Below are 18,090 nucleotides of genomic sequence, written 5' to 3' on the forward strand. Positions count from 1 at the left end.
GTTCATGCATGTGATCAGTGGGTGGGAATTACGGTGGGAGGGGAGAGCGGGGAGGCAAGGAGCCTGGGAGGCTGCCAGGGCCACAGCAAGAAGTGAGCTCGCTGGATGGGCCGGTGTAAGCGTGGAGGAAGACTAGCCAGATGGTTGGCTTCTGGCACCAGCTGAATGCCCAGTGACTGTCCTTTGACTTGGAGCCACGACTGGGGCCAGAGGAACCCTGACTTCCCACCCAGGCTGAGTGAGAGTCTGAACGGCCTCCATGCAGCTGAGTGACGAGGTGGTGACAGAGACTGCTCTGAGGTGACAGTGTGCACTGAGAACCTGTGAGCTCCACTCCTTGGAACCCAGGCTGGAGGCGTGGCCCCGAGGGCCCTGAGCCCAGCTGTACAACACTCTTCCCTCCCAGGCAGGAGGCACAGCCACATGGAAGTGGTGGGGTGTGGGCAGCTGTGCCTGCTTTGGGCCGGCCCGTCTCCTAACCGCCTCTGCCCCAGCAGATGGAGGCTGAGACCCTGAGCCCGCGCCCGTACCCCACGCCCGCCCACCTTGTCAGAGCCGTAGTTCCCCAGGCAGCAGCTGAAGTCGTCAAAGCCCCAGCTGAATGTCCTGTTCCCGAGAGGAGGCAGCAGCACCTTGTTCCTCTCCACGGCCAGGATGCTCTTCTCCGTGGGGACGATGTGGCCAATGGCTCCTTTGGGGGATTCGGAGCCTAGAGAGAAAAGGTACATATCTACCCCCCAGTTAGTATGGTGGAGCTTACACACCAAAGGACAAGACCCACTATCACTGGGCCCAGAGAGGAGCTGTGGCAGGTGACACAGACTTGGCAAAGCACCAGCCTGGGCAGACGCCGCTGGCTGGCCAGAGCACGTCACTCCGAGGGCCTCACTCGTGTTAGACTCTGGTCCTAACCTGGGCCTCAGCTCGTCCCCTGCTTTCACACATACATGAAGCTCACATGTGGCCATGCAGGTCTTCAGTGTCTCTAAGGGTTGATGCCAGGGGAGCAGTGGCTGAGGCTGTCTGGGTGATGACACAAAGCCACAGGAGCCTTGGGGGCTCTGGCTTTCCTGCCCCTCCCAGACACCTTATCTAGTGGGGCGGGGTGTGCCAAAGACCCTATTCTTGGATTTGAAGGGAAAAAAAAAGACACATCACAAAACCCCAACAAACCCGACCTTATAGTCCTTATACAAGTTCAGAATGTTGCCCCATGTAGTGCGAGTTCCCCAAAGCCAAGCAGCCCGCAGGTGGTGCAGACATTGGACCTCACACACACCGTGTCTCTAGGAAGCAGTGGGCTGGAACTCCCACTAGGCTATCTGCTCAGGACAGATGAACCTGCCTAAAGGCCGCAGGCCCACACGGGGGCTTGGGAGCAACCATGAATACGAGTACCACCAAGAAGCAGAGGCTGCAACCCTCCCCTTGGGGAATCTGGGAATTCCTTGCTTGGCTTTGGAGGTGAGGAGGGGTGTGTGCAGGAAAGAGAGAGGGAGAAAGAGGTGTGTGTGTGTGCGCGCGTGCGCGTGCGTGCGTGCACACGCATGTGTGCGCCTGTGCGTGAAAGAGATACATGAAGGAGGAATGTGTGTCTCAGACACACAGGTAAGTCTGTCGGGATCTAACAGAGATGGTTCTGGACATTTCTGGAGCAGACCTCCCCAGGTCCCTTTTGTGACTAGAGACACAGCCATGTCAAGTCAGACCCCAAGATCCTGAAGGGTCTGTGCTCCATGAACCTCCAAAGGGACAACTCTGGGGCAGGGCGCCAAACAAAGCAAGACTAGGTAGTCACCTTTGACCGTGACCTGGGAGGGCTTCAGTGCCTGCAGGTTGTAGAAGAAGGGCTGCGGGTGGCTGGGCAGGCTCCCAGGCAGGGCGGCATCCTTTCCAGGTGAAGGCTTGCCCGCAGCGGTCCTGGCTGGGTGGGGTTTTGTAAAGAGCTGGAGAGACAGGGGACAGACGCAGACCACACAAGTCATTAGGGACAGATGGCCAGAGGCGGTGGCAGTCGCTCTGCTCTGAGTGCTGCCTGAGCTGGGCTTGCTCCTAACTGAGATGAGCATGAACAGAACTCTCTGGATCAGCCTTCGGAGGTCGCAGATGAGGGGCCTGGGGCTCAGAGAGGGGCAGCCACTTCCTGCAGCTCCTAGCGCTGGACTGGCAGAAAGAGCCCTCCTGGCTGCCAACTGTCATCTTCCCCACCCTGCCTGGGAGCAGGAGGACCTCCCTGAGGAGCCCTGGTCCCTGGCAGAGTGGCCTCTCCTATCATGGGGTCAGAATGACCCCCTTTCCTCTCGAGATCACATGTCTCTCTTCATTTGCTTGAGCTATTTCATATATATATATTTATATATATATATGAAATATATATAATTTTTTTCTTCTTCTTCTTTCCCTTACAAACTCTCTGCAGGAGCATCTGTCTGGGCAGCAACACAGAACTCTTTAATGGCATCCATTCAAACATTCCAAAGAGCACAGGCAACCCCCATTAGTGGCCTTTGTAAATTTCATTTTTCTTAGATCTCTGCTGTCAAAATATCCCTAAGGCCAAACTTTTTGCATAACCAGGCAACACGTGAAGTGCAAGGCCATGCTGCTGGCAGAATCTTGCTGCTGCCACAGAGGGCAACCGAGGCCACCTCGCCACCTTCCCCTCCCCAATGAGGCCGTGTTTTCCAGTCATCAGGCCCACGCTTCTGCTCCTCGATGGAAACATCCACTGGGTACCACAATGGAGGGGTGGGAGCTGACCCCAGCTGGGCACAGGGGCAGAGGCAAGGCTCAGCAAGCAGCTGGCGGTGTGGAGGGGGCTTCTCACAGCAGCCTAGGCTCAGTGATAGGCCTCGATCAGATGCTGGTCTACCTAGTAAAGCTGGGTGAGTGATCAATGCAAACTGAAATCAGAATGGGGACTTTTAACTGAGCATTAAATAAAGACCGTCCCTCCTGGCAAGCAAAATGACTAAAGCACCACAGGCCAGCGGCCCGTCACAGCCTCAGCACGCAGAACCCATTGATGGCAAGTGCACGGTCCTTGAAGTATTTTAATCCTGCCTCTAGCTGGGACCACTACAAGAAGTCTAATTCTGATAATTACTTAGAAATATCTTTGTAAAAGCTCATAGGCTACATCACTAAATGAAATCAGAATCTAAAATTGTGTGCACTCTCTGAGCATATGGATGTGAAAATATCTTTTGCTTTTGGACAAGGACAATGACACAACACAGGAAACAATTGGTTGGGGGCAACTACTATTTTGATTTAATTGCTTTATCTGGATTATTTCATTTCTTAAAAAAAAAAAAAAATGAAACCATTAGGCTACCCAAGCTTCTTTCCTGAAATTCCCTCCTTCCTATGAAGTGTTCCTTAGCCAAACCCACATTTTAGATGCACTGTTCATTCTCCAAGTCACCTTTAGGCACTTCTCACATTGCCCTCCCCAGGGAGCAGAGCAAACCTGCAGCGTGGTATGCAAGACCAGGCAGAAAAGATGTTACTAATTTTGCACTATAAGATGAGCTTTTGCAAGCCTCATGGTTACACATGGGATAGGCCTTTGTCCAAGATGGCCCTGGAATTGGCTGGGCTTATGCACTCATTTCCCAGCATGGCTCCTGAGCACCCAGGCTGAGACCCCACCCCATGGGGCCATGCTAGTAGCCCAAATGGATATCCTTAGGAATAGTACTTTTCCATGCTGAACTGAAGTTTGAGGGCCAACCAGGCTGGGATCAGCTAACTAAGCACTCCTCTTGCCCACTATTCACTAGGACATGCCCATGAACGCACAGCCTCATAGCACTACATGATTATCCTGATGTGGGATGGAGCCAGTGGAGCAAAAGGCCAATATGGGACCCCAGCAACTTCACCAGGTGCCCTGGAGGAAGAACTTAGATACTCTCCCACTGCTGGTGACATGGCAGAGGCTGTGGGAACAGCCAGGTGGGGGTAGAGCTCTACCTCTGGCACCTGCTGAAGTATAATTGTGGGCAAGTTATGTATTCAACCTCCCTGAGCCTCAGCTTCCTGATCTGTAAAAGAATAATCTTTATTCCCAGAGCTTAGGAGGGGATTCAATGAGGGAATCATACTAGTAACTAACATCTGCGGAGGGCCCATCATATTCCAGTCACTTTCAAGCACTTGATGTCTCCATTCCTTGGCTCTGCACAGCAACTGTGCAGCATAGACACCCATATAGACAATTAAATCCTATGGATTTACTATAGTGTCCATCACATATCCCACAGGGGAAACTAGTCGTCACCATTATCATTAACTACATCATCATCTTCACCAACATCAGATGGTAACAGAGGAGTAATCCTTGATGTTGAGAGGTGTAGGAAGACCATTTCCCCTCCCCAGTCCTCTCTTGGTCCTCTCCAGGAGAAAATGTCTTTAGTCACTCCCAAGCTCACAATGCTCACACTCTTGAGAAAGCAAGACCCAGAACATAGATGCTGTACCTGTTTGGGCACCTGTCCAAAGTTGCTGACAAACCCCAGGACGGTGCTCCTGATCAAGGGGTCACTGATGCTGCTGAGGTCCACTTTGTCACCATAGAAGTAGGGGTGGAAGGTATTGACAGACTCCACTGCAGCTGACCCCTGCTGCTTGTACCCAAAGATGAGGTCGATCCAGTGGTGGAGGTTGGCACTGACAAAATCACTTTCCAGAGCCTGGAACCAAAACCAAAAGAGCATGAAAAATGAAGGCCTCTCTTGGACTCGTGAGCCCTCTGCACAGATCAGGAGGGGGGCACATGTCTCATTCCTCTGCACAGGAAAGGTGTGACATCTCACTGAGCTTGATGAGCACTAAGTGGGTGGACATGCGGGTAACCCAATGACCATCCCATTCTTGCCTCCAGCTAGTGGGAAAATGGATCTGACTGCTGCCATCACCCTAGCTCATTCATGCCATGCTATAATCATGAGGTTCAAAATATCTATGTCTTGTAGTGATATCTAAATGGAAGACTGAAAATAAAGTCCTGGAGTCCTATTGAGATCGATATAAGAAAAAGTGAGAGCTGATTCTGACCAGAAATATCAGGAGGTTGAGATTAAGTGTAGCAGTTAAGAGAATATGCTGTGGAGCTAGCTGGGCACCAGCACTGCCATGATCATTCCTTAACACCTCTGTTCCTCAGTTCCTTCATCTTCATCTATGAAATGGGGACAGTAATTGTACCTTCTTTGTGGAATTATGTGAGGTTAGGTTTGTGTCCATGCCTGGTACACAGTGAACTCCATGTAATTAATGTTAGCTACAATGATTACACTGTGCACTTTCTAGGTCCCAGGCACTGGCTTGGGGTTTGATGGGCATTGTCTCTTCCCATCCTTACCATGTCTGTTTCCTTATTATCATTCACCTCCTTTATTTCTTGAGTTACTGTCTTATTTTAGCATGAAGAACTCCCTTTAGTGTTTCTTATAGGACAGGTCTGCTAATTATAAGTTCTTTTAGTTTTATATGTCTCAGAGTGTCTTAATTTCTTCATTATCAAAGAATAGCTTTGCTGGCTATAAAATTCTTGGTTGATAGTCTTTCAGCACTTTGAATATTTCATACCACTGCCTTCTTACTTCTCTGTTTTTTTTTAAAGAATATATTTCTTTATTAGAGAGAGAGAGCATGAGCTGGAGAGCATAAGGAGGTGTGTAGGGGCAGAGGCAGATGGATAAGCATACTCTCCACTGAGCAAGGATCCTGTTGCAGAGCTCAATCCCAGGACTCTGGAATCATGACCTGAGCCAAACACAGATGCCCATCCAACTGAGCCACCCAGGTGTCCCACCTCTATTTTTAATGAAATATTAACTGTTAGTCTTATTGAAGATACATTTTAAGTGATGAGTTTTTTTTGTTGCTTTCAAGATTCTTCCTTTGACTTTCCTTTCTGACAATTTATGATGTGTCTAAATATAGATCTTTTTGAGTTTATTCTACTTGGAATTTATGGAGTGTCTTCAATGTATAAATTAATATTTGGCATCAAAATTGGGATATTTTGAACGTTATTTCTTTAAATATTCTTTCTGTACCTTTTTCTCCTCTCTTTCTGGTACTTTGAATTTGTGTATGTTGGTATGTTTGATGGTGTTCTACAGGTGCATATATTCTTCTCACTTTTCTTCACTCATTTCTTCCTGTTTCCCAGATTGGATAATCTCAGTTGACCTATCTTCCAAGTTTGTTGATTCTTTCTTCTGCCTGCTATTGATCTCTTTTAGTGAATTTTTCATCTCAGTTACTGTAATTCTCAGCTCCACAATTTCTGTTTGGTTCCTTTGCATAATTTCTATCTCTTTATATATCTTTTCTCATTGTTACACTCTCCTTTCAATCTTTAAACACGGTTTTATTTAATGCTTTGTACATATTCACAATAGCTGATTTAAAGTCTTTGTCTAGTAAGTCCAAAGGTTAGGCTTCCTCAGAGGTATTCCTACTGACTGCTTTTATCCTCCATTATGAGCCATACTTTCTTTTTCTTTACATGTCTCATACTTTTTATAGAAAACTGGGCATTTTAGATAATATGATGTATCAGCTCTGGAAATCAGATCTTTACCTCTCTCCAGGGTTTGTTGTTGCTTTACTGTTTGTTATTGTTGTTTGCTAGTTGGTTTATTTAGGACTTTTCTGAACTAGTTCTATAAGGTCTGTATTTTTGTTGTTGTTGTATGTGGCCACTAAAATTTCTGCTCTGTTAGCTTAATGATCATCTTATGATTGGATGAAGATTTCTTTAAATGCCTAGAACCAATTAGCATTCCAGTCTTTCACCAGGGAGGGGCTTTGTGTGTGTGTTAGCACAAAGCTTCAATGTTCAGCTAGGCAGCAACCACCTGATAAAAACTCTGCTTTTACTCCATATCTTGCTTGCACAGAGCCTCAATGTCAGCCTGAAGTGAAGCTTAGGACCTTAGGAGCATGAACACAGCCTTGCGCATGAAAGTATCCCTACAGTTGTGTGTGTCCTTCTAGATTCCAGAGATATTTTGAAGTTTTTTTCAAGGCCTCCTAATAAATATTTCATTCTCTAATTTTTCTATTTAAGCTTTTTGGTTAGTCTGTTGTTTGCCCAATTATATCCACTGCCTCTGGCAGCCACAGTGTCAAACAGTTGTTTCTGGTTTATTTTTTCACAAATGTCACTGAAGAAAAGACTTGTTGGTGGGGACATTCAGGGAAACATTAACAGGTCAACTAATGACAGTTCTCTGGGTATGGGGTTTTGAAGGAGCTCCAAACCCATTCTTCACCCTCCAATGACTGTTAGGCTCTTGGTTTTGACTGTTATTGTGGGCTGTTGGTTTTCAAACTACTACAGAGATGAGGAGAAATGAGAAGAGTATAAATTAAAACAACGCAAAGCTTGCTGTTCTTACAAAGATTCAGTCATTTTTCCTTTGAGAAAGGAATTTTGATTTTTTATTTTCCCTGATTTTTCTAAGCCTCTGGTTAATTTCCAGAGTTCTGGAGAGTTTTTTTTTTTTTTTTAATGATAATCTTTGCCATTATTCTTATTGCTTTTATGGAGTAGAGGATTTTCAGAGATTCCTACTCTGATATTTTCACTGATGTTGATCATTAACACCTTAATCCACTCCAACCTAATCTTTACTCTACCAGAAGATGTCTCCCCGCTGTTGTCATCACCCAGGTCCCATGGGTCTCACCTCTAACCTATATCTGATGGCATTGAATTTCTCTCCTTTGTAGCACTTTGTGCAGTTATAATTTTTCTGTTATTTGTGTGGTTATATAATCAAGCTGCCTCCCCACTAGACCACCGGCATCTGCAGTCAGTCCTGTAGAGTGAATCTGCTCACTCAGCCCAGGTCAACAACTTTTTCTGAGAACAACCTGGTAGAGGGCTGCTGTCACCTGAAGGTTAAGTTCACCTCTGGTCCAGCTATTCAAGACCAGTGGGTTGTGGGAGAGATACCTACCATTACTACACTTCCAGAGGCAAGGATAAACCAGGGAAGACTTTTCTCCTTGGCAAGGAAGAAGGACAGAGGGAAGAGTCCAACTTTGCTTTTACTAGCCAGGCCCACCCCAGATTTTTTTTTCTTTTTAGATATAATTTACACATAATAAAATTCACCCTTTTAAAATATACAGTTCAATGTGTTCTGACAAAGGAATGTAGTCATGTAATCACCACCACAACTGAGACATAGGACATTTAAATCAACTCAAAATATTCTCTTTGGGGCGCCTGGGTTGCTCAGTGGTTTGGGCTGCTGCCTTCGGCTCGGGTCATGATCTCAGGGTCCTGGGATCGAGCCCCGCATCGGGCTCTCTGCTCCGCAGGAAGCCTGATTCCCCCCCCCCCTCTCTCTCTCTCTGCCTGCCTCTCTGCCTACTTGTGATCTCTGTCTGTCAAATAAATAAATAAAATCTTAAAAAAAAAATTCTCTTGTACTCCTTTTCCATCATTCCCTACTCCAGACCTTAGTAACTACTGATCGACTCTCTGTCCCCATAATTTTACCTTTTCCAGAATGTCATATAAATAGAATCCTATAGTATGTAGCTTTGAGTTTTGGCTTCTTTTGCTTAGGATGATGCTTTTTCATTAATTCATGTTGCTCCATGTATCAGTAATCTCTTTCTTAGTATTTATCAGTAATCTCTTTCTTAGTAATACTCTTCCATAGTATTCCATTGCGTGAATGAATCATTTGTTTATCCATTACCAGGTGCTGGACATTTGGGTTGTTTTCAGTTTTTGATTGGTCTGAATAAAACCGGTGCATATTTTTGTGCATGCTTTTCCATGGACATATCTTTATTTCTCTTCAGTCAATATATGCAAGGGGGATTGCTGGGTGATAAGGTAAATTCTTCTTTAACTTTGTAAGAAACTACTAAGTTTTTTCCTAAGTGCCTTTTCCATTTTATTTTCTTACCAACAATGTGTAATGAACTCTGATTGCTCTGTATTCTTGCTTACTCTTGGTTTTGTCATATTTAAAATTTTAGCCACTCTTGTGAGTATGTAATGTCATCTCCCATGATTTTAATTTATGTTTCTCTGATGAGTAATGATATTATCACATATATTTTTGTGGTTTATGCTAATGCATGTATTTGATCCAGGATATGTGTCCCAAAATGGTTTCTACCACATCAACCTCTCTGGCTGAGAAGCCAAGTATTCCCCAGTCCTGGCAAATCCTTTGGCTAAAAGGAGCCCCTCAGGGTCTACAGCCTTTCTATGAGCTATTTAGAGCAGTACGGCCCCATCATGGCCCTGACTATAGGGCCAGCTAAAGACACTGACTTGACCCAGGTGATCCAAAAAGAAACTGAATTAATTTCTCCCAGTGATTCCCACAACAAACTGGCGCAAGGACAGAATCTAATGGAACTCTTGGAAGAGTCCACAACACAAACATTTTCCTGTTAACCTGGAGAATGGAGCCCAGCACCTTTTCTGGGCTCTGTAAACATAAGAGCCTCAGAAACATATATCACTAGCCCTGTGCTCACACAGAAAGCCTCCACGGAGAGTGAAGATACTGCAGTCTTCATTCAGGATGCCAGGGCCTCTGGTGTGACCCTGCTCAACTCACCTGTCTGTGCAGGCTGATGAATTTCCGAGGGTCCCCATCAGCCCAGGGAGGGAGCTGCACGTCTCCCAGTGCTGTCCCGTCCTGCATGCAGCCTGAGTAGGGTGAGAAACAGCAGGGCTTTGCATGAATGGGAGCCCAAACTGGGCTAGGAACCAGGGGGGATACACACTGTCCTGTCTAGGACTTCTGATTCCAGGCAGATCAGGCTAAGAGCTGTGTCCTGCACAGGCCTCACTACTTGCTGCTGCTTCTGTCTGGTGCATCCCCCACTCATCTGCCTGGAATATTCTTACTTGGTCTCTAAGCCTTCTACCCTCCACAAGGCCCTCCTTGCTTCCCAGGCAGGTTTGTGTTTGATTCACAAACTGCCTATAAAATGGCAGTGGTGTGGTCATTGTTTGTCTTCCTCCCTACCTTCTGTGCCTTTTTATCCGGGTGCTTTCTATTCGGGGCTAGAGCAATAAGGAGATAATCACAGTAACAGTAAAAGCTCTTGTATTTTGAGCACCTAACTATGCCAGGGCTCTATGCTAGGTGCTTGGCACACAACATCTTACTGAATCTTCATTTAACTCTATAATTTATGTATTTTCTCTCCATTTTTAAAGTGAGGACAGCAAGGTTTTTAGAGGCAGCTTCCCCAGACAATAGAACGAGTCTGGATCCAAGCCCAAGTCTCTCTCCTACCCATTAGCTGCACAGCCTTGGGCATATTGCTTAATCTCTTTGGGACTCACTTTTCCTACCTGTTAGCCACCCCCTGGGGGAGGGGGCTGGTAGAAGGATGAAAAGAAAAATACGCACAATGTGCTTAGAAAAACTCCAGGCATATGATGGTTGCCCGATAAAAACTGGTTGTGGTCTTGCTTAAACCCTCCAGAGCCTTCAAGGTACAACTAAATAAAACCTTCCCTGCTTCTCTCTGGCCCACAGGTTTGTGCCTCATGTGGCTCTTTTACCAGCCAGCCTCAGCTCCCCTGTTACCACCTCAGGCAATGCCTCCTGGAGATCAGACTAACACAGTGTCCTCTGAATCACTCTTGAACCATTTTCCTACCTTCTGTCCTCATAACAATTCTCAGCATCAGATACAATTTCACTTATATAAATATGTTTATATGTTCTCTCCCCTTCCTCCATGCCTGTACAGAATGTAAACACCTTCAGGACAGTCGATTCCAGGAGCCCCAACTAAATCCCCAGTGCCAAAAAAGGTGCCCCTGTGGGCTGTTTGGAGGAAGGAGGGTCCCGAGGAAGGGGAGCTCTGGGGTGCAGGTGTATGCTAGTTACAGTTCACGAGTGCCCCCCATCAGGTGAGGGATCCCATCTCCCTTCCTCTGGGGGTGCAGTGGCCCACACCCTGCCTCAGGCTCTGACCACATGGCCCCTTCCACAAGTCACCCTGACATTTACAGCGGAGGCTACCAAGGTACACACACAGCCACCAGGGGACCTGCTCACAGGGGTGTCCTGAAATTGTTGTTCCTCCTCTAAACCGGGGAGATGGCCTAGTTCCTCCTGGGGTGGAGCCGGAAGTACAGGAAAGAGAAGGAGCCACCAGCGTCCCCATACCACTCCCCTTAGACCCTATCCGGTAAGCAATCTCTCCTGGAAGACCCAGCTTCTCTGGGTCCAACTCAGAGCCCAGCTTAACCTGTTTGTGGGCCACGGAGAAAAACGAGGCCACAGAGGGGCGGGGGTTTGCCCAGGTCACGCGGCGGGCCAGCGTAGACCTGGTTGTACGCAGGGCTTCTCACGGCAGACTGAGGCCTGGGGACCCTCACAGGATGGGTGGGACTGTGCCTCAGAGACATCCTGGCAGCTGGGGCCTTCAAGTCCTTCCTTGGCTTCTACCTCACCACTGAAGGCCACCATCGAGGGGAGACCTCACAATGACCACACTGGTTTGGTGAAGGGTCTCTTCATTTAGGTGACCAGCAAAGTTAGTGATGAAATTGGTCACTGCCTGAGCTTTGGGGAGCAATCCCTCCCCTGCCCAGCCCACCCCGGCCGCACCACAGCCTCCACGCACCAAACTCCACGGCGTTGCCGTTGACGAGGAACTCGGGCAGGTAGAAGAACTCCGGGGTCAGCTCCCTGACGTCACTCATGTTCTCCCTAGAGGCCGACTCCCACGCGTTCTTCACACTGTGGAACATTCTGTCTGCCACATCAAAGCTTCCACCCTGTGAGGAAAGGGAGCCCATGTGATCACCTGTAGTGAGAAAGACACGCAGGCACCGCCCGGGTGGGCCTCTCCTCGCCCACGGCCACTGAGGCACGGCTTCACCGTCAGAGCTTTCTTTCCATTCACTCCCACACAGGTTCGTTCACCGCTCCACGTGTGCGTGCCATGGTTTTCTCGTGGCTCCGCTCACTCGACCATTCTCTGGACCCTTTCCCTGAGGCTTCCTCAAAGGACACGTGATGCACTGTTCATTCTCCATTTCAGAAATCCGGGCTCAGATCAGAGACAGGAAAAGCAGAGTCATTTATCTGTCCATTCCCCACATGTGCTAAGGGCCCACTCTGAATCACGCACAGACAGGACACAAAGGACCCACTACAGGACAGAGAGCGGGTCAGCCATGTCATGTGGGATCAGGGCAAGTTTTCTAGAGAAGTGGACCCCTGGTGAGTTTGCAAGTCTGGTGACATAGAAGAAGGCAGAGTGTTCTGAGCAGAAGCAAGGCCAAGAACAGAAGCAGAAGGAAGCAGGCTAGGTCAGGGCCCTGCTGACACCTAATAGAGCAGTCTTATAAGAGAGAACAGGTCTGAGGATGAAGATCTGGAGGGATACCAGCCTCCTGGAGACAGGAAGCTGGTCCATGAAGATAAGATGTCTACACACTCTTCAAGGACTGCCCCAGTTCCATCTCCCATTTCCACAGGTGGCCTGATGCATCCCAAGCCTGGCAACTAGGATTGCACCAGGTAAGACTTAAAAAAAATTCTTTCTTTGAGTGCTCTGCTCCTCTCATCTGGGTCATCAAATCTCTTTAGTTGATGCTACCCTTATTTATAAGGTGGCCTTGAGGGCTGGGCAGAGGAAAAAAGGTCTGGTTGGAGGAATGACGATGCTGGGGGCAGATGGACTTCTAGAAAGAGGTTCTGAAGTGGGGCTCTGGGTCTACTTAAGTTTGGGGACATCCCCAAACACCTGCCCGGGATTGGATACTTCTCTTGTCCCCATTAAGGCTGGGCCTTCATTCAATCAGAACTTGTCCTCCTTTTGCCAACTTGTACAGGGTTCTTGTGGCCTGAGAACAAATGCGTAGAGCTCTCCTCTGCACCCGCCAGCTCCCTTCACTTCTCAGGGACTGAGGTCTCGTCAGCATTTACCTAAGGAAGCTTTGGGGCAGCTGCAGGAGTAGATGATGAGTAAAGAAGGGCCACAGCCACCCCTTGGCAAGTCTTCCACATGTTAGGCACTTTATACAGAGATGTTGGCTCCTGATCCTCACAGCAAGGGTGTCAGGAAGGAAGTCCACTTCCATTCTGCACACCAGAAAACTGAAGGTCCTCAACGTGTCCTGGATTTCCCAAGGCTATCAAAGCAACCAGTGGCAGAACTAGGTCAATCCCATGGATGCTCCTCCAATGGACATGCCTTCTTTTGCCCTTGTGCCAGCTTACTGGGGGGAGTCCCTGGGCCTGGGGCAAATGTGATCTCCTAACCTGTGGGGCGAGGAGTCTCAGCTCTTTCTGCAAAGGCAGACTCTGCCACTCGCCTGAGACGGACCCCATCTGGACATCTTGGTGGGCTGGTCGGTTTTCCGAGTCAGACCTAAGGATCCAGGGAGGCCCATGGGTCGTTCTCTGCACACAGACATGGACAGGGACACTGAGAAAGCCAGTTGCAGCAGAGTTGCAACAGAACACACTACCTGGGCAGCTTAAGAATGTGGCTTTTCTCCAAGGTCACTTTGCTCTTGTGTTGAAATTAGGGGATGCTGCCCACCATCAGATTCAAATGGAAATGGAAACAAAATAGGGGGAGAGTGTTTTTAAATAAATATGCACCTAACAAGTGGCTCATTGAAACATATTAAGAGCTTTGCATATTTAATCTGCAGCCCGAGCCTTACATCTGCAGGAGATTGATGCCTTCTCGTCCTCCTGGATTCCTTTTGCAGCTTTTATGAGTACTGATGGTAATCTCCTGAGAAACAATATGATTTGGTAATAAAAAGATTACCTGTATTAAATAAAAATAATATATACATAGGAAATATTGTTAGTGCTACAAATCTGGTTAAAGATATTACCACAAAGAAGAATGTTATTTTTTTCACAGCTGTCTAATGCATTTTAGCAAAAGTAATATCTTTAAAACTTAAGCCTGTATTATTTATAAAGGAAGCAATAACTGATTTTCCTATTTTCTATATTAATAAATGTATTTGCATACATTTGTTTCAAAATTAATGGGTTTTCTCACCTCTGCAATACAAAAGAAAAGCCAAATTCCCTAGAAGAAAAAGTGGAGCTGTTCTATTGCTTGTACTGTAAGTCTGTGCATGGACATGGAATCCAGGGGCCGCCAGCAGGGAGTCTCAGCCATGACTTGATTCTCAGGAAAGGAAGGAAGGAGAAAAGGAAGAGAAGACAGAGAAAAGGAAGGGAGAGAAGGAGCGAGGCAGGGAGGCACAGTGAAGGTCTGCAGAGCCCTGCCATGAGGAAAGTCCAAAACAAAATAAAATAAAACAACAAAAAAATTAAGTATACAGACTGAGTGGAAACCAAATGATCGGAGAGAATTACGGAGCCAAGATTTTGCTCCTAAATCCATTCTGCATATTGGCGCATCCTTGAGTACCAAGAGCAATGAATCCTATGTGTACCCGACATGCTGATAAAAACAATAGTAAGATGATGATGATGATGATTATCAACAAAGGAACAACCTCTCATTGGCAGAAAACTTTTTCCATGTGACGCTAAAGAGCTAGAAGACAAGGCAGCTAAGGCTGGAGGTTTCGAAGGCAAAAGGTAGAGGAGCTGGATTTTACTTCTAAATGATATCACTCCTTCATGAAGAAGCCAGAAAGATATTCTGAATATTTAAGGGCTCACAAACAATATAACCCTAGGTATTCGTCCTCAATTAAAATACTTCCAAGGGGTACAAAATTTTGCAAAGAGATGAATCAAAATTAAAATCAAAATAATGGGGAGAGAAATGGCCAATTAGGACTTCTGCTGGACATGACAGGAGTTCAGATTAGAAAAAAGTTTGTGATTGTGATACGTCTATTAAAACTGGAAATGGGGGACACCTGGGTGGCTCAGTTGGTTAAGCAGCTGCCTTCGGCTCAGGTCATGTTCCCAGCGTCCTGGGATCGAGTCCCACATCCGGCTCCTTGCTCTGCAGGAAGCCTCCTTCTCCCTTTGACTCTGCCTGCCACTCTGCCTGCCGTGCTCCTTCTCGCTCGCTCTCTCTCTGACAAATAAAAAAAAAAAACCAAAAACCAAAAACAAAAAGACCAACTATAAGTCTTAAAAAACAAAACAAAACTGGAAATGGTCTTGAAAGGAGTGTTCTGTAGTAAAGGCACAGCTCTTGTGTGCCCCTGTGCCCCTGGGTAAGCATTTCAAGAGGGACAGACATTCTTAAACTCCTCTCGAGTGTGGGCAGGGAAACTATGCTGAAAAAAACCCATTCAATTCTTGATCAAGACCCGCAAGGAGTACAGCAACTACATGTGCTCAAGGACCTTTAAACACAGAGATTTGCACACTACGTGCTAGAAAGTCTAGCCTTCCTTTCCGGTGGGACTGACCTGAGTCAACCCACCACTACATTCAAGTATGGGACTGGTTTTATGAGCAGGCTGACAATGTATTCTCCTGGAAATGGTTTTTCCGGTAATTTACAAGTATCCCATGTAACCAATCCACTCCCAGGACAACTGTGTGCATGGGTCCTCTAAGCTGCTGTCCTCTGTCCGTGAAAGAGGGTGTGTCAGCGAGAGGAGAGGGTGCCCCAGCTGGGCAACTGGGTGGACCAGCACGGGGGTTTCTGCCCTCCTGCAGTGTGAACACCAGGGAGTTTCTTAAAGTCTTAATGTTTCCCACCAGGGAGTTTAAGTCTTAATGTTTCCCACACTCTACTCTGGGGTGACGGTTGTGGGTGTACAAACATGGGTTAGCATGTGAGTGTGAGTGTGCATTTGTGCACACATGTGTGAGGCACCTCCTGCAGTGCCAGGCGGACAGTAAAAGATGCCCCGAGGACTCTGCCCCGATGCCCCTGTCCCTCTTTGCAGTGTGGGAATGGAGAAGCAATCCTGGGCTGGGGCCCCGACCTCAGATACATGGGGGAAGGTAACCAAGGGCTCTGAAGAAGAAAAAGAAAAAGAATTTAAAAGTTCCTGGAAGCACTGGGTGTGGTGCATAAACAATGAATCTTGGAACACTGAAAAAATAAAATTAAATAAAAAAAATACATACATACCTAAGAAAATAAATGAATAAAAGTTCCTGGAAGCAGAAGGTGGGATCTGGGGGGAAGTGAGCAGGGGCGGGGTCTGGGACAAGGAACAAAAGAGTAAGCGCATCAGCTGGTCAATTTTGAGACCCCATCACCACCCAAGAGTCAACCCAGGGCCACCCAGGGCCACCCAGGGCCAACGTGTGCAGCTGAGGAAAGAGCCGGGCTTGGCCTTCTGCGGGCTTCTTCAGAATGCCAGGCTCTGACATCCCACTCAGCCAGCTGGGCTGTCGGCCCGACGAGAATTTGGGAAGCCCGTGTACCAGCTGGGCTGCCTCGTCAGTCTTGCTCTCGATGCCGGGTGGGCCTCCCCCAGCGTAGCCATTAGCTTTCCTTCCTGGAGGATGTGGCCCTTTACTCCTCTTACAGGGAGGACAGTGGACAAATATGGAGCATTTAGAAACCAGCCAAAGGGCTCCCCTGCTGTAACTCACCCCATCTTTACCACCTACCGAGGCAGGGGGAATGGAAAAAAAAAAATAAAGGAGGAATGGAAGCTCAGTGATTCAATACTACTCATGAGAAAGTTCTAGAGCCAGGACTTTGACTCAGGTCCTCCTGTCTCTATTACATGAGCCTTTCCGAATGCTCCTCGTTGAGTCAGCATAATGATAACTGTGCCTTTGTTTTGGACACAGCTTCCCCCCGGACCCATGGCCTGTCACCCACGGAGCCTCCACGTGGACTGCCTGGGCGGCTCTCTGTTCTCTCTGCAGTGAGCATCTGTCTTACGCGAAAACCAGGCATCGCGCCTCAGGTGGTTCGGAAAACCCTTCCCTACTGCTGGTAACAGCTGCCATCACACGGGTTGCGACTTAATTAACACAGCACTTTATTTCAGCTTCTGATTAAATGTAACAGCAGCTGCAGCAGCACGGCCACTGTGCCCTCGCTGGGGCGCTGCTGCCTCGCTCTGCCCTGCCCAGGCCAGTCTCCTTGTGGGCCTCATGGCCACTGGTGCTCCCGCTGGGGTGGTAATGGGGCGGGGGGGCGGGCTCTGGCCCCGGCAGTGGTGCAGCCTCCTGGCTGCTCTCAGGCACCAGCTCCAGGCCGGACAGATGCCAGAGAGGGACCGCGTCCTAGGAGCTGAGCCCCCGGCTCTGGAAGACAGCGGTCTCAGGTCTCCACAGAGTGGGGTGACAGCATATGACCAGCTCCCATCTCATCCCCCGCGACTTGTGGTGTCACCTGCTTGGCTCGCACTGCCTCTCTGCAGTACCTCTGCCTCTCTGCCATACCTTCTGGACTGTGAGAGTCTATCGCTATAATACCCGGTTCGAGGCAGAAGATCAAACACAGTCATTCCGAGAGCAGCCCAAAGTGGGCAAGATGCAAAAGTGAAGGCAACATAGCACACTTTCCACCCAGGGATCAGAATGTGCTGCATGGCAATTCTAGGCTGTGGGGCAGAGCCCCCCCTTCTGTCTTCATCCAGTTCAGGGGTGGCTGGGCAAGCCACTGTACCCAAGGCACCATGTCTGCCTCTTGACAGTGCGCAGGGTCACACGGGGTGCAGGGCTTAGACACATGGCTTTCCACTCCAAAGATTCATCCTCCCTGCCGAGCCATGGAACAAGCAACTGGCAAGTCTGGCTCCTTCACACTAATAGGCAAGAGGCAGAGCTTACTTCATGCGCAATGGAGAAGCACGCCTTTTGTCAGGCTGACTCTTGCAAACACACCCAGCTCTGGGTCCATCCAACCCTCTCAGTTCCCTGCTCTCCAGATAAATAAAATAAGAAGGGCTCACTCCTGGATTCTGCATCTTCTCCAAATTTCTCACTCTTCGCTACCTCATGGTCCATGCTGGGGAATGGAAGTCTACTATTGAGACTGTAGTGAGGTTCCGTTCCTCGTTACCAGACAGGAGTGAAGCAAAGGTCCCTTAAGAAGAAATGGACCTGTCCCCTAGGAGGCACGGTGGGGGCAAGAGAAAGAGCCTGACTTCAGGAACATTCCTAAGGAGGTCTGTGAAGGTCC

The 18,090-nt window shown here is 48.0% G+C and overlaps 1 protein-coding gene across 6 annotated transcripts in view; it reads right to left on the reverse strand.

The window, feature by feature from the left end:
- Window positions 1–18,090, reverse strand: part of WDFY4 (WDFY family member 4) — a 276,628-nt gene that overhangs the window by 14,188 nt on the left and 244,350 nt on the right. For 3 of the 6 annotated variants that reach the window (XM_059169641.1, XM_059169639.1, XM_059169640.1), the window contains exons 52-56: window positions 11,650–11,803; window positions 9,618–9,709; window positions 4,488–4,700; window positions 1,799–1,946; window positions 546–730 (exon numbers count right to left, since the gene is read on the reverse strand). In XM_059169641.1, the coding sequence (XP_059025624.1) occupies window positions 546–730; window positions 1,799–1,946; window positions 4,488–4,700; window positions 9,618–9,709; window positions 11,650–11,803 (792 nt within the window). Of the gene's footprint in view, window positions 1–545; window positions 731–1,798; window positions 1,947–4,487; window positions 4,701–9,617; window positions 9,710–11,649; window positions 11,804–11,907; window positions 15,061–18,090 lie in introns of those variants that run through there. The other 3 variants (XM_059169642.1, XM_059169645.1, XM_059169644.1) reach the window with 3 other exon arrangements.

This window comes from Mustela lutreola, chromosome 4 (assembly GCF_030435805.1).
Source record: "Mustela lutreola isolate mMusLut2 chromosome 4, mMusLut2.pri, whole genome shotgun sequence".
Lineage (NCBI taxonomy): Eukaryota > Metazoa > Chordata > Mammalia > Carnivora > Mustelidae > Mustela > Mustela lutreola.